Below are 15,580 nucleotides of genomic sequence, written 5' to 3'. Positions count from 1 at the left end.
CCGAGGCTGGTGAAATGCTCGATAACCTGGCGGGCACATTTCCACGAGGGGTAAGCCTCCCTCGTGGCCCAACCAGGTCTCAGTTATTCCTGCGAGGTCCGGCTCCCCCTCCAAAATTAGATCGTGGATGAGGGGGGCGTTATTGACAACGGACCTCGCGTTGCATAACAGCAGTCTCAGGCCTTGGGTCTGTAGATCCTGACCACCTAGTATGCAGGGGTTGGTACAAACGACCGGGTATGACCAAAAACCCCGGTCTCCCAACAGATTACGCGCTCTTGATCTGTCCTTGCACCTGCCCCTCCCCACGACCGTTGGTATCAAAGAGCCCTGCACAGGAATGCTCTCTTCCCTTTCCTCCCCCACTCCGCTCCCTCCTCCTTCGACCACACCTAGATGCCTGGCTCTCCCATCCCTCCTGACCTGTTCCCCCCCCCCCATCCCTGGAACCCCTTACAATTTTTAAAAAGCAATTAATTAAAAAACCCCTCAATGTGCGCTTCCTCCACCTCTCTGGGTTAATGAACCCGTCCTCAAGGTGGGCCCTCGAAAGGGCAGGAGGCCATAACTGCGAGAGGGGGGACTCTCGTAGCTGTAGCAGGTCTAGCCTCATCTAGCAGGTCTACTCTGAGCTTGAAGATACATCCTATGAGCTGAGACTGAGTTGAAAGACTGAGGACCATTACCAGGGAGGCGTGTCTTCAGAATTTCAATTCAAAGAGTTAGCAGGCTAGAGTAACCCATCTTGGACTCCCGTCGATACCATGGAGAATAATCCTTATACAAGTAAATGGGGGGGGACGACTAGTCATATGTTTCTGTATGTACGTTATATTCTGTGCAACATGTATATTACTCTGGTGTATGATCTTCTATTATGGTATATGGATACACACTACACTGACACAAGTGAAATTCATCATATTAATCTGTTTGTGGTGCTAAATGTTTAGGAGTCTGCCAGCCTATGGGTAGAAGCTATTTTTAAACCTGCTTTTCCGGATGGCTATACTTCTGTGTCTTCTGCCTGGTGGTAAAAGTGAAGAGACACACTGGCCAGAGTGTGAATCATCCCTAAGTATCTTCCTTGCTCTGCTGAAGCAGCGAGACCTGGTGATGTCATCCAGTGGTATTAGGGGACAACCAATTGTTTCTATGCAAAGTTAATCAATCTCTGTAGTGCCTTCCTATCCACGGCTGTTAAATCAGCATACTATGCTGTTATACAGTATGAGGACACTTTCTATCGTGGACCGATAGTAAGAAGTAATCAGATGTTGTTCCACAAAAGAAACCAAAGCTAATTCAGTCCTAAAATTAGGGCTAAACTCAGATTAAAACAGATGAAAACATCTATTTTTTGCTAATAATGTATGCTATTGAAAGGACATTTCTCTCTTTACTTCCCAGTCCTTCCTCAAAGGATGTTTGTTATTGGGTTATCATAAACCTTTCAATCCAGAGAGGGTCTTCAGGAGTAGTCTCTCTAAACTCAGTGACACTTCATGGAAAGAGGTATCCTCTACACACAGGATCCATCCAATATTACTCCTTGGTTGCATCAAATAAACGTACAAAATTCAAAGAAGCGTGAGATAAGCTGAAAACCTGTAAGTTTCACATTTTAAAACCTAAATAATTTGAGAGACCTACCATAGAAGGGGGTCAGATAGTGTCCCTTGTACAACTTTCTCAGAACCAAATCAATTACTCCAAAAATTCTGAAGAAGTTTGTGAATGCCATTTTGGAGAAATAATGAAGGACATGTTCAGTACTAAAGGACTGGAAAAGGCTAACTATTTTAACTCCAAAAATTGGGGTGGGTGGATATGGGCAGCATATATTTTTAACAAGCAAGCAAACAGTTTTGTCAGCTTAATACAAGTATTGGATGAAACTCAGGCACATATTAGCCAGCAATCCATTTGTGAGCACTTAGAATAAATTCTTGAGCTGTTGATCAGGTCTGACATAGTGACAGGCTTAGTTGACCATGTGTATGCTGGCAACATAAACATCACATTCAATAAAGCATTCGACAAAGTCTTCTATGAGATTGTAGTAGAGAAGATGGCAAAATGTGGGCTAAACTATCCTACCATAGATACCAAATTGGTTGAGCAATCATACCCCACAATCATACCCAACAATCATATCATATATTCTTTGATATATCCAAGGGGTTTATGTCAGTGGCTACATTCAAGCTAGAATGGAAATATAGCATTCCATATGGTTCTGTTTTCAAACACCATATTTAGAAATGACTTGGATGATGGGCTAGGAAATATGATCACATATGCAAAGCACACAAGGAAATAGAAAAGAACTTTAAAAATAATAGAAGGATCAGGAGAATCTCAAAACTGAAAGAATGAGCAGAAACAAGTAAATATGAATTTCAACAAGGACATGTGCTTACTCCTACATTTGGATAGGGAAAAAAAATAAAATTGCTGACTAATATGTGCCTGAGTTTCATACAATGTCTATGTGAAGGGGGAACAAGATACTGTATCAAAACAGTGAAAATTTAGCATGAAGATATCTTTTAAATTACTTGCAAATCTGTCATAGCAGGCTTCAAAAAGATTCAATAAGGGATGGTCTGGGACAGATGATAGTAGACTCTTAACCATTCAAAATAATTTTGCTGAATTGTTACTTTCAACACTCAATGGAGTAGTCTTCTCTGCATCTTTCATTTTCAGGCAAGAGACCAAGGCAGGTTTTCATGCATGTCCAGCAGGCACCATTAGTGGTGCCACATCTCATGTACAGTCAGCACCTCAAGTACCAGAAACCTATAACACACTTGGTATATAGAAGGCTGGTGTCTGGGAATATCTGATGTACATATAATCATAATTTATTAAGCAGTTATACTAATAAATACTACAGAGACTATACCATAGTCAATTAAATAGCAATGTTGGCTATTAATAGACATAAAGGTAAAGGAGTCCCTGCGAATTTTACATTGCCGACTATAGGGAGTGGTACTCATATCCATTTCAAGACCACTGAGCCAACACTGTCCAAAGACATTTCTATAATTATGTGGCCAGCATGACATTATGGAGTGTGGTTACATTTCCACCAAAGTGATACCTATTTACCTACTAGCATTTGCATGCTTTCAAACTCAGGCAGAAGCTGGGGCAAGGATGGGACCTCAGCCTGCCACATGGAGCACAGGTCTTGAACATGAACTGTCAGCTTTCCAGCCATAAAGCCCATTAATAAACAATAGATTTTATTTTATAATAATTTATTTTCTATTGTTCAAATGTTAAATATCTCAGTGAATTGTGTGTATTTTATACACTTGTCTTATCTAAAAGCATCAAATAGGATCCAATATAATAAATACATACATAAACTTTACTGCAATCACAGATAAGTGTCGAAAATTCATTACATTGCTTCAGTTAGAAATACAAGGTAAAAGTACTGTGAGTCACATAAACTTTCACAAAATCAATATATAACAATAAAAGAAAAAATTGCTGACTTCCACCTTTTGATATCTTCCTCCTTACTGAAGACCCTACCTAACAAGTTGTCAAACAAAATTTTGCTCCGGAATACTCCTCCAATCCTCCATCCACACCAAAATATAATCTACATATTGAATATAATTTACCTATTAGACCATCTGCTATTCTAGACAATCCAAGACTAACCAGCCCTTTATTAACTAGAAAAGGAAAAAGGCAAGTAGATCTTCCAAATAGATGTGCTAATAATTCTTTTTCTTTTATCCCTATAAGTAAAGTTATCTGGTTAAATTACTTATAGTTTTAGTAAGACTGTGATATGTGTTTCCTGCATGAAAGAGGAAGAAATGATTGCTGATTGGACTGCTGGGTGCTGAGTCAGGTAGCAAAGGAACTACTCCAGAGTAGAACACTATGTTAATGCATATCACATTTTGGCCCCCTCTCCAAATTGGCAGGTCTCTGGGAGTTTTATTGCAACGTTTAAAAATATAATGAAGCATTTGATTCAGAACAGCAAAGTTAATCTATATATCTCTGTACCTAGTACACTCTACACCACCTCTAGACTCAGATTTTATGTTCTCCAACAACGCAAACAACTGCATATCAACTCGGTATTGAGAGGTACAGCCAAAACAATCTTTAATTCTTTTACCAACAAATTCACCAGTGTCTAGAATACCTGTGTTCTTCAGGGAAGTATGGATCAAGACAGAGAACTAGAGATGTTGTCCAGTATACCCTGCTGTCAGACAGTCTTCCTACCAGGACTACTGAAACAGTCCTGAGAGCCCCCAGCTCTCAGCCCCAAGGACTTCAGTATTCACATTGAAAGTGCTGCCTCTGCTATTACTCAGGACCTCACTGCCTTCATGACAACTAGGGACAAAACTAAGTTAACAGTTGGCACATCATTCTCTCTCTTTTGGATAAGGAAAATTAAATAGTGGTATCATAGCTCCAAAATATTTGGATTAAAGTAGGTGGTCCTCTAACTGGTTTTTCTGTTTTGTGCTATTGATAAAAATATTATCTTGAGGGGTAAATTGAAAAAACAATGTTTTATCATGATCTACTTCTATATTCTATTTGTCAGGTAGTTTCAAAATGCTACTTTGGGCATGTCTCTATGAATAATTGTAATGGAATTCTCAAGTGATGTGGCAGTAGATATCCTGAACCAATGTCTGGAAGTAAAACAGATCTCAAAGCATGTAAATAATTTTGAACAAACTGGAGGTGAGCCTTCTGAAGGATAAGACTGATCCAAATTTGGTAATTTATCCATCTTGAATGGAACAGCATTCCCTTGAAGGAGTGGGTAAATTTGGGAGCATCTGATACTCAGGCAATCCCAGATACTGAGGTGCAAAGTATTATTTGAGTTTCAAATGTTACACCAACCCGATCATTTCTGAAGTATGCTAACTTGGTCAAAGTGGTGGTTGTCACATTTCAGTTACATTAACACACTGCAAGGGTGGTTATTTCAGAAGATCCTCCAAAAATTAGACATTATCTAAAATATGGCAGCCAGAATTTTGAGTAGTTGCTAGGAAAACAGAGCATATAATAGCTTTCCCATTTCAAATGTATTGGTCAGCAATGTATCCTTAGGAATAGTTCAAAATACCGATGTTTTCCCCAAAATAAGACCTGGTCTTATTTTCTTTTAAGCTCTGAAATAAGCACTAGGGCTTATTTTCGGGGATGTTATCTCCCCCCCCCCTCTAGTTCTACTACTTGTGCTTGTGGCGGAGCAGGAGGCTGTGTGGTGTGATGCCAGGCCACCTGATACCTGCCTCGCCTCACGGTGGCTCCAGCAACCCCATCCAGTAGGGCCCCGCTTTGTTGCCAGCCCACTTCTTCTGTTTGCTTGTGGCTGCAATGGAGGAGGCTGAGCAATGAACCAGTGCCACAGCTTTGAGGCAGTTGTCGGGACATGGATGGCCTGGCTGTGGGGGCTGTGAGGTAAGCTGGCACATGGTGCATAGGGAAGCTCCACCCTGCCTACTGGTGGCACTGGCACCCCATGCAGCCTCCTGTCTCACTGCTCCACATGCTTCCCCCCTTTTTTAGTCACAAGTTTGACTGAATTTTGGTCAACTTATTATTCAAGATCAACTGTATACTTAAAATCTCTGCTTTAAGTTTAATGTTGAATAAAAAGCAAATTTCCTTTATTAATGTTATGACAGTAAAAGTCACATTGATCTACCAAGTCTACCAAGTATCTAATCTGTTATGAGTATTTACAGGAAAATGCTATTAATGCAAGAGACTAATTTGAAGAGCAAAAGGGATTTAAATGAGATATTCTTTACAATATGTTATAGACATACATTCGGGAGCCGCTTGCTTACTTACCAAACAAGTTTATATATAGTTTTAGGACTTAGATAAAAACTCTCATGTTGCACTATTAATTATTATTAGCTGTTTATATTTTATTGAAAATTATATTTTTATATTAAAAGTAGAGGGAAGGGGGTTTAAATATCCCTTTATTCATTGCTGTTCATTAAATCATCAGTTGGTGTATTTTTGTTGAAAACACCTATCAGCTGTAATGCTTCACATTCTACCTATAATACTTATAGCTAAAGCTTCCATATGCTAGAATTATAAAAATAAAAATAGGAAATACTAATATGTGTAACACTGAGACACTCTGCCTATAAAATATAAGCATTCCATCTGATCAGAACTCCTCTTGCACTGGAAATAATCTTAGCATTAATGCTAGATTTAGAATGGAACAAAAAAAGAAAAAAGAAATTTCTGATGCAACAATTCAGGGCTTACTCTGTGTTGCTTGTCAAGTTCTAGGAATTCTCACGTTTTAGTTCGGTCACAATGTTTGTCTTTTGCCAAGTGGATGCGTATTTCTGCTTCTTCCTTGTCGGCTCCCATCCTATTTCTCAACTTTATTCCCTATGCTATGATTTACAAGAAACTGATTACAACATATTGGCCAAACTATCTTACTTTACGGTGTTACATTATTAGATATACAGTAAAGTATCCAGAATGTATGCTCCGATTTCCATGTTCAAAGCTGCCTTCAGTCTACAAATCTTGTGGATATGGCAATGTTTTTAGGAACTCTAAAATTATGACTTTAGTCTTTTAGTTTTTCTGACATTTTCTTATTTTCTGATGATGTACTTTCCCCTATATCCTCTTAAAGCCAAACAAGCTACGTAGATGTTTAAAGTCTTCAGAAAATGTCGTGCCCTCTTTTACTACTGAATAAAAACATTTTTATAATGAATGAAAATATTCTTACAAATAAAAGATTTTTTAAGGTGTCTCTTTTATCCACAAAATCCTTGTTCACGAAATTTTACATCAAAACTTCATGTCTCTTATTTACTTTCACATGCAAAGAAATTAAGAGGACTCCAATAACCTGTCAAAAATTCATTCAAATGAAGCATTCATGGTTGTATTTGTGCTTAATATATATTGTGACAATAGCAAGAAAGCAGGAAAACAATTTTGTCATTTGATACATTCTGAAAAATTATACGGGAAACGTATAATACCAACCTTGTTATTTTCAAAATGAAAGCAAAATACTAACACAAGGACTCAAATCCAAGATACTAAATACCTTATATCTATATTGACTATATGTATGTTATATACTATGCCAGCAAATCTGAAAACTAGATTAAGAGGAGGTAAGTTTATAATAGAGTCCAACAAAAGACTCCATAGCACTGAATTATATATGCTTTTAAAACATTAGAAAGTTTTTTATATAAAAGATAGGCACATTGTTATTTCAGATTTCTTACCTGTAAAGCACTATTCAAGAAGCAGCTATTTTGTCCTGGCTCATTGATGAGACCTTTACTTGGTGCTATAGATGTTGTATTTCGTGGAGTAAACATGTCTTGCACACCACCCTGTCCCACAGAAAAATAATTTCTCTTCCAAGACATCTTTTACATTTGGATTTGCAATATAAAACTGGTTCTATAGGTGTGTCTGTGGTTTAAAGATTCAAAATCAAAACTAAGTTACACAATGCGAAAATATAAAACTTCCTCCACATTCCTCAGTAGTATCTCATGAAGTGACACGAACACCATATTTCTTTTAAATCCAGAAATAATACTGCAATATTGTTACAGTAATATGCTATGACAGGAAAACATCTTTGTATCTGGAAAAAAACTAGGAGGCAAACTAAAAAAATATATAGTTTTTCCAAGAATGATCATAATGAAGTTCTATATCTAGTCTAAAAAGTTTATTTGGAGTGTAAAACATATTCAAAAATACTAAAAACCAGAAAAATAACCTTCTGTTCTTTTGTAATCTCTGTAGACTAATAAGCAGGCAAAGTTAAATAAGAAAAAAAAATCTAGCAACCAAAAAGCTAGTTATTCCTCTGTCATTTTCTTTCTGGAATATTGGTACAGGCAACTTCACTTTTTATAAGCAAAACAAGCAGAGATTCAATACTGTCTTTTAATTCAGACAGAGAGGATCTTCTTGAAGTTCCTTTAATTTCCTCAGCAAGACTTGAGTAGTATCTTCTGTTCTTCCTTTTCTTGTGAGAAGAATGTCTAGCTGTGGCAGAAAGAGGAAGAGAGGGGGGGAGAGGGGAGGGAGGGAGAGAGAATAATCAAAGGCTTGCATCATTTAATTAACATCTTAGTTTTCTTCTGCCAAGATCAGCATTCCCTCACCTCGCCCCAGAAACTCAGGAACGGAAAACAAAATCCCACCAAATGACCAAAGAAATACAATAATTAGCCTTTTCCATAAATGTTACTAGAACAGGTTAAATGGGATGAATTTGGATAACAGTTAATGGTAAGTAAAAAGTGGTGTGTATTTTACTGAATTGGTGAGCCTGTCATCTGATAACTGTCTGGTTTGGTTCTGCAACCCAACCAGACAGACACAGACTTCAGAGGATAATTAGAACTGCAGAAAAAACAACTACCTGCCTTCCATTGAGGACCTGTATACTGCACAAGTCAAAAAGAGGGTTGTGAAAAGATTTACAGACCCTTCGCATCCTGGACATAAATTGTTTCAAGTCCTACCCTCAAAACAACAAACAATTTCCTCAACACTGTCAAACTATTTACTAAGTCTGCATTACTATTAATCTTCCCATTGTTCCTATCACCCATCTCCTCCCACTTAAGACTGTATAACTGTAACTTTGTTGCTTGTATCCTTACAATTTATATTGACTGTTTCCTAGTGTGATTTGATTGCTTATTTGTACCCTATGGCTATCATTAAGTGCTGTACCTTATGATTTGTGACGAATGTATCTTTCCTTTTATGTATACTGAGAGCATATGCACCAAATTCCTTGGGTGTCCAATCACACGTGGCCAATAAAGAATTCTATTCTATTCTATATAGCAAAAATATATTTTTAAAAACTAAAGCTGATTTATTCAAATGGATTATATTACACCACTGTCAATTACTAAGAATGATTGTTGATTGAGATTCTTTATTTGGTCCTAAAGTACAGTAAGAACTATAGCAGCAGAATGCACAATCATTTGTTTAGAGGTCTATAACTTATTCACTAAATTGCAGGTAGCCTGCAAATTAAATTTGAAAACAAAACAAAACAAGAAACATCCTTCTTAAATACTTCTCATATAAGAAAATTTTAAGATAATTACATTTACTTGTAGAAAAATTGGGAAATTTTGCAAAAAAATTAATAAACTATGTTAAGTATGTGGACTTTCTTCAGTTAACACAACAGAGAGCCTATATAATATATTTATTTTGTGAATATTCTTATTTTTAAGCTATAGTTATTTTACATACAGAGAATTTGATATTCATTCCATCATTTAACAGAATGCATGTAATTAAACCAGAGACCGAATCTGTACAACATGCAAAGTCTATTTGCTAAATTATGGTTTGTTGAATGTCATTTGCTTCACCCATCATGCATGATGGGTTAATGTATCAAACAAAATAAAAATGGTTTGGTTTTGACTTACTATATTGTATAAATTATGACATGGATTAATACGTACAAATTCAGCCACATGTACTTTATTAAAAATTATAACTTAGCGGGTCTTAATAAAATAAAATCTACAATTAAATGTATGGTTTGCAAACCAGAATTACTTGATCTTACTGATTTCGGCAAAACAAAGCAAAACATATTATGGATTAACCCAATGTATGTACCTAAACACAGTGAAAATTATTTTTACTAGATTGATTGTGGATAAAATCCAATATATTCGTTATCAACTAAGCTTAGCTCCATTATATTTAAGCATCAGCCTTTCAATCAGCTTCCACTCTAGCAATTCTAAACCCTTCTCTATGTCCCAACCATATATGGGAGACAACTAATGGGGACAAGAGAAATGCCTTCTTAGTGGCCGTACCAATTTCCCTGCTAGAATGCACTTTGGCCAACTGGCTGAGGGCTTCCTATTTAGGAAGCTATTTGTAAGGACCTGCCTTGCCCACCCTTCACAAAAGCATAGACTCTTGAAAACCTGGTATTTTCAAAAGGAATCTTTTATTGAAAAGGCGTGAAAGCAAATCACATCAAAAGCAGGTTCTGGGACTCTCAGGCTATACAATCCATGATAAAGGGACTTAGGAACCCCTCCCAATGTGGATTCCCACCAATCAGCAAATGTGAAGATGTTTTTGTACCGGCCTCTCTGAGACACAGATAAGCAGGTTCTCCTGAGCGCTGCTTCGAGAGTCCAAGCATGGGTTAAATTCTGCCTTCTGCCCAAGGACCAATGTTCCCTCTAAGGTGTGCGGCTGCGCAGCCGCGCAGGTGGCAAGAAAACACCGCGCAGCAGTTTTCAACTGCCACGCAGTGATTTCTATTGCCACAGGCTCCGGAAGCTGGGGAGGTCCTTTGCAGGCAGCTAGAATGGGCTGCCTGCAAAGGACTTCCCCGGACTTGCTTTGATGAGCACGGGGCGACTGAGGGTAGTTGTGAAGCCCCAAAGCCCCCGCCGCCACCGGAATAACTGCTGCCACCTCCTCCTCTAACAGCACTGCCGGATTTGGCGCCTGGCGCTGCGACTGACTTGAAGCCGGCAAAGCTCCAGCCGGCATCCCCGCGCGTGGCAGCGCCGCCTCCCCTCCGCTCGGAGCACCTGAGCTCAGCGCCGCGTTACCCCTGCCCCCTCCTCCTCAGCCGTGCTTTTGAGGAGCTATGAGGCTGCAGGAGCCAGTAGGAAGGCGGGGAGGAGCAGGGGGAAAAAAGCCTCATGGCTCCTCAAAAGCACGGAGGAGGAGGAGTGGGCAGGGGTAACGCGGCGCTGAGCTCAGGTGCAAATGTGGTGGTGCTATTGGGGGAGGAGGAGGTAGCAGCAGTTATTCTGGTGGCAGCTCGTCGGCATCTTCAGCAGCAGCCCTGCCCACGATGAAGAAAGCAAAGATGGAGCAGATCCACACAGATGATGTCGCTGCAACATGACTGGAGGAATTCTGGGAGTTGAAGTCCACAAGTCTTAAAGCTGTCAGGTTTGAAGACCTCTGCTTTTTTTTCTAGGGGTGGAAGGGTCTTGTAACTTGACAGCTTTAAGACTTCCATGCTTCAAATGCCAGAGTTCCTGAGCCAACAGGACTGGAGGAGGAATTCTGGGAGTTGAAGTCCACAAGTCTTAAAGCTGTCAGGTTTGAAGACCCCTGGGGTTTTTTTTCCTAAAGGATTAGGGGTGCAAGGATCTTGGAACTTGACAGCTTTAAGACTTGCATGCTTCAAATGCCAGAGTTTCTGAGCCAACATGACTGGAGGAGGAATTCTGGGAGTTGAAGTCCACAAGTCTTAAAGCTGTCAGGTTTGAAGACCCCTGGGTTTTTTTCCCTAAAGGATTAGGGGTGCAAGGATCTTGTAACTTGACAGCTTTAAGACTTGCACACTTCAAATGCCAGAGTTTCTGAGCCAACATGGCTGGAGGAGGAATTCTGGGAGTTGAGGTCCACAAGTCTTAAAGCTGTCAAGTTTGAACACCCCTGGGGGTTTTTTTCTAAAGGGTTAGGGGTGCAAGGGTCTTGTAACTTGACAGCTTTAAGACTTGCGTGCTTCAAATGCCAGTTTCTCAGCCAACATTTTGGTTGCTAAGCAGGAGCGTTGTTAAGTGATACTGATATTATTTGAATTAAGCGGGTACCTTGAAGAAACATAACTTTGAGTTTCAAATAATACTGATTTCGTTGTTGTCCTAGGTGACATCTGTGAAAAAAATTCAGGTGCTCAGGCATGAAAATGTGCCGCTCAAACACTATACTTTTCTGCTCACATTGAAAAAAAATTAGAGGGAACATTGCCAAGGACTGAATTGAATTTCTTTGGCCATGCCCTCTGGTCGCTTGCTCTAGCCAGTTTTTCAATTCAATCTATGCCCAGTGGTAGTTAAAGAAGTTCCAGCAGTTCTTGACCAGATAAGCTTGGAGTCTCCTTTCTTTCTCACTATTCCTTTATAATTCTTTTAGTAGTATTACCTTTTATTTTTGGATTAATTTTTATCTGAAATTCTTCCTTATAATTTCCTTTGGGACAGGTAGGGAGAGTTTCAAAGGTTTTTTTTTCCCTTTCCGCCAGCTCCTTTCTTCACTGTGGCGTTCTGGATCTGCGGCGGTCAGCAGGAGCGCCCAGATCGCCTTCCTTGACAGGAGGCGACTGTTGGGGGCTGTGCAGGCCCCCATGGAGTATAAGTATAAATCTTTATTATGGTCAAAGACCAGAAATACACATTACCTTTTACCATATGTTAAAAGTACTGACATTAAAATATAATTTAAAAGTATTGACGTTAAAAGTGGATAATAACATACATGGTCTCAAATTGTTCGGGTCACTCCCTGGTTCACTTGGGTGCAAAGCCGATAAGTATGGGAGTAAATACAATGGTCCAGAAATTGTTAGATATATGTCCAAATAATTGGTACAAGATGACAACTATACTTCTGTGAACAATATTTTTCTTTTGGACATTGCAGCAACACAGAACTTTGCCACTGCATACGTGGTAGCCGGGTTTGTGTCCTGGAGGAGAAAGCCTACATAAAAATTGTCTGTCCTCCCTGACAATTTCTCTAATAAGGGGAGAATATGTGCAGACCTACAAACTGCATAGCTCACAGTGTAATAGAACATGTGAGATATCTTCAACTTCTCCTTTACCACATATACAAACCTGTTTTGCTATAGGTGTTCTCTTATACCTGTCCTGGAGGAGTGCTGAAGGAAGAATGTTAAATCTGGCTCTGAAGAAAGCTATTCTTTCTTTTGGGAAGATCAGGTCATTTAGATATCTTGCCAATTCCCACACACCCTGTTTGATTCTGTCCCTACTGTGGAGAGGCAACCTATTTAGTTCTTCTTGGAACTCCATGTCCTTCATTCTATTGATTACTTCTTGCTTTGCTTGATCAAAACCTAGAGACATTAAGAATACTGGTGAGCCCAGCTTGTGATCAATTGCCTGTTTCCAGGGGGAGGGGAAGTTGTCAGTCAACACTAGTGGGGACAATCCCTCTGGGAAAAAATGCATTTTAAGACAATGAATGATCATCATCTTCCAGGCTCTTACCTGAATTTGAGGCATGCCTGTCTCAATTTGTAACTGGGCATTTGGAGTTCCTTTGGGTGTAGCTAAGATGGCTCCCAGGAATTTGGTTTGTATGGTTTCTAGCAAGTCTTCCTTTGCAAGGATTCCTGTTTGTGCCCCATATAGAATTTGTGCCAATGTTTTGGCCTCAAAAAGTTTTAAGGCAGCAGGTACTAACTGACCTCCGCCTGTGTTAAAGAAGTGTTTAATTGCGTTTGATGACCTATTGGCTGCTTGCAATGTGTGATCCAGGTGTGCCTTCCATGTCCCTTGTGAGTGGAAAACCACCCCAAGGTATCTAAATGTTCTAACCTGTTCCAAACTATGTCCTTCTATTTTCCAGGGGTATTGGCTAGGTCTTTTAGCAAAAACTAAAATTTTTGATTTATCAAAGTTAAAGACCAGCTTGTTTTGCCTTCAATAGCTGAGTGTTGCCCTAATTGCTCTCTTCAGTCCTACAGGAGTTTGTGAAATAGCGGCATCAGCATATAAGAGAATTGGAACTTTGCATTGGGTTAGGTTAGGAGGGTGGAAATCAGGCTTCTGTAAGAGATCAATCAGGGATTAATATAGAAGTTAAAGAGGGAGGGGGACAGGATGCAACCCTGCCGTACCCCCTCTGTGCCAGTTAAACTCCCTTGGGGATTGCACCTCACTTTCAAGGTGGGATTGGCATACAATTTTTGTATGAGGAAGAGGAGGCATTTATCAGTAGTGGTGCATTTTTATTTCTCCCAGAGGGTGATCCTGGATATTGAATCAAAGGCCTGCTTAAAATCAAAGAGAGAGCATTTTTAAAAAATATGTACCATAGATCTTCCTTCTCTAAAACCGGCTTGTTCAACTTTGATTATCCCCCTGAAATTAGCCAATCCTGAGGTTTATAATTTAGGTGTTTTGCATACAGTTTACTAATAACGCTCAGAAGACTAATGGGTCTAGAATTGCCTGGGTCATTTCTATTACCTTTTTTATAAATGGGTATGATTATTGCTACTCCCCAATCTCTTGGCATATGGCCTGTTTTATCTATAAATGTAAAGAGAGATGGTAAAAGTGGAGCCCACCAACTGGCGTTCTTTTTGATGATTTCTGGCAGGACATTATCAGCACCAGGTGCCTTATTAGCTTTTAGAGTGCCGATCAACCGGGATATCTCTTCCGGTGTAACAGGGGGCCAGTAAGGAGTTTGGTCCAAACTAGTTTTGCTCTCCTTGGTTACGTAGTCAGGGTCTGTATAAAGCTCCCTAAAATATTCTTCCCAGGCATGAATCGGAACCTGATTAGCTGGGGGGTGTGGAGGGGCCCCTGTGGAGCACTTTGGAGCGCTAATCGCGCTATTACAGCTTCTGCTCCTCCTCCAGTGTCGGGCGGCCATTTTACACACTAAAAATCATGCACCTTTTTTCTCTGGCTCCAGTGGCCCTGCTGAATACCTGCCCCTTGCAGATCGCCGCCTGCGACTTCTCCTGTCCGATCTGATCAGCGGGGCTGTCCAGCGAGGAGCGGCTTTTGGATGGTCTGGCTTGCTTGGTCAGCCTCCAGTGTGAGATCTGTTGACGTTGGAAGCATTTTTCAGTTCGCACCATTTTTGAAGACCTTCTGCCTATTTCCCCTTGATCCAGCCACACTTGCAGCCTTGGGGTGAGTGGCAACAACACTAACCTATGACGGAGAGCCACTGGTACCCTTGATCCTTGCATCCAACGGCTGACAGGGAATCCTTTTTTTTACCCTTTTTTCTGTTTCCCATTCCAGCCATTCTAGCCATGGCATCTAGGCATGATGAGGAGCAACTGGGCCCATCCACCAGGTGTGTTGGCAGGCAGGCAAGAGAGCAGCTGAGGCCCTGGGAGCAGTCAGGCCCCAAGGGCAAGAAACAGACCAAGGGGTCAGATAAGCTAGCTCTTTGGAGTCAAAAGGCGCTGGAGAGGCAATTTGCCAAGGCCCAATGACAGGCCACAACCTCCTCCCGACAGTCTACCCCTCCAGGCTCCCTGCCAAGACAGGGTCGCCCCAGAGCAGATCACCCCATTTCCGACAGCGAGGATGGTGGCCAGGACCTATCCCCAGATGATGTCTCAGGCTGTCCTGACTTGCCTAGGCCTTCTCTGGGGGGTGCTGGGGATCTGTTTGCCTGTCCTCCTCTAGATCAGGAAAGACAGATGGAGCTCTCCCTATTGGAGGCCCCAGATTCTCCTGAGATCCCACCAGCGCCACCATCTTGCCCGGTAGAGGACCAAGGACCCCTGCTCTCGGTTGAGATGCAAGCAGTTATAGCCAAGGTCATTTCACAGGTGATAGCCGAGAGGCTACAGCAAGAAAGGCGCACTCATCGCCGGTCCAAGTTAGCTCCGCAATCTCCCCCTGTTCAGGAAGAGGAGCAGGTACAACGCCCAGCATCACTCCATGGCCAGTGAGGGCTCTATATTGGGTGGGGATGATTTGGATGTTCATGAACATTCGGCAGATGAACG

At 40.6% G+C, this 15,580-nt stretch overlaps 1 protein-coding gene across 5 annotated transcripts in view; it reads right to left on the bottom strand.

Moving 5' to 3' along the window:
- Positions 1 to 15,580, bottom strand: part of USP54 (ubiquitin specific peptidase 54) — a 121,120-nt gene that overhangs the window by 85,967 nt on the left and 19,573 nt on the right. For 3 of the 5 annotated variants that reach the window (XM_081955246.1, XM_081955247.1, XM_081955243.1), the window contains exon 2: positions 7,308 to 8,088. In XM_081955246.1, coding sequence (XP_081811372.1) covers positions 7,308 to 7,454 — 147 coding nt within the window. In that variant the 5' untranslated portion in view covers positions 7,455 to 8,088. Of the gene's footprint in view, positions 1 to 3,120; positions 3,237 to 7,307; positions 8,089 to 15,580 lie in introns of those variants that run through there. The other 2 variants (XM_081955244.1, XM_081955245.1) reach the window with 2 other exon arrangements.

This window comes from Natrix helvetica (assembly GCF_964273705.1).
Source record: "Natrix helvetica genome assembly, chromosome: 5".
Lineage (NCBI taxonomy): Eukaryota > Metazoa > Chordata > Lepidosauria > Squamata > Natricidae > Natrix > Natrix helvetica.
The sequence above is the reverse complement of the archived record's forward strand: the minus strand, read 5'-3'. Positions and strand labels throughout refer to the sequence as shown.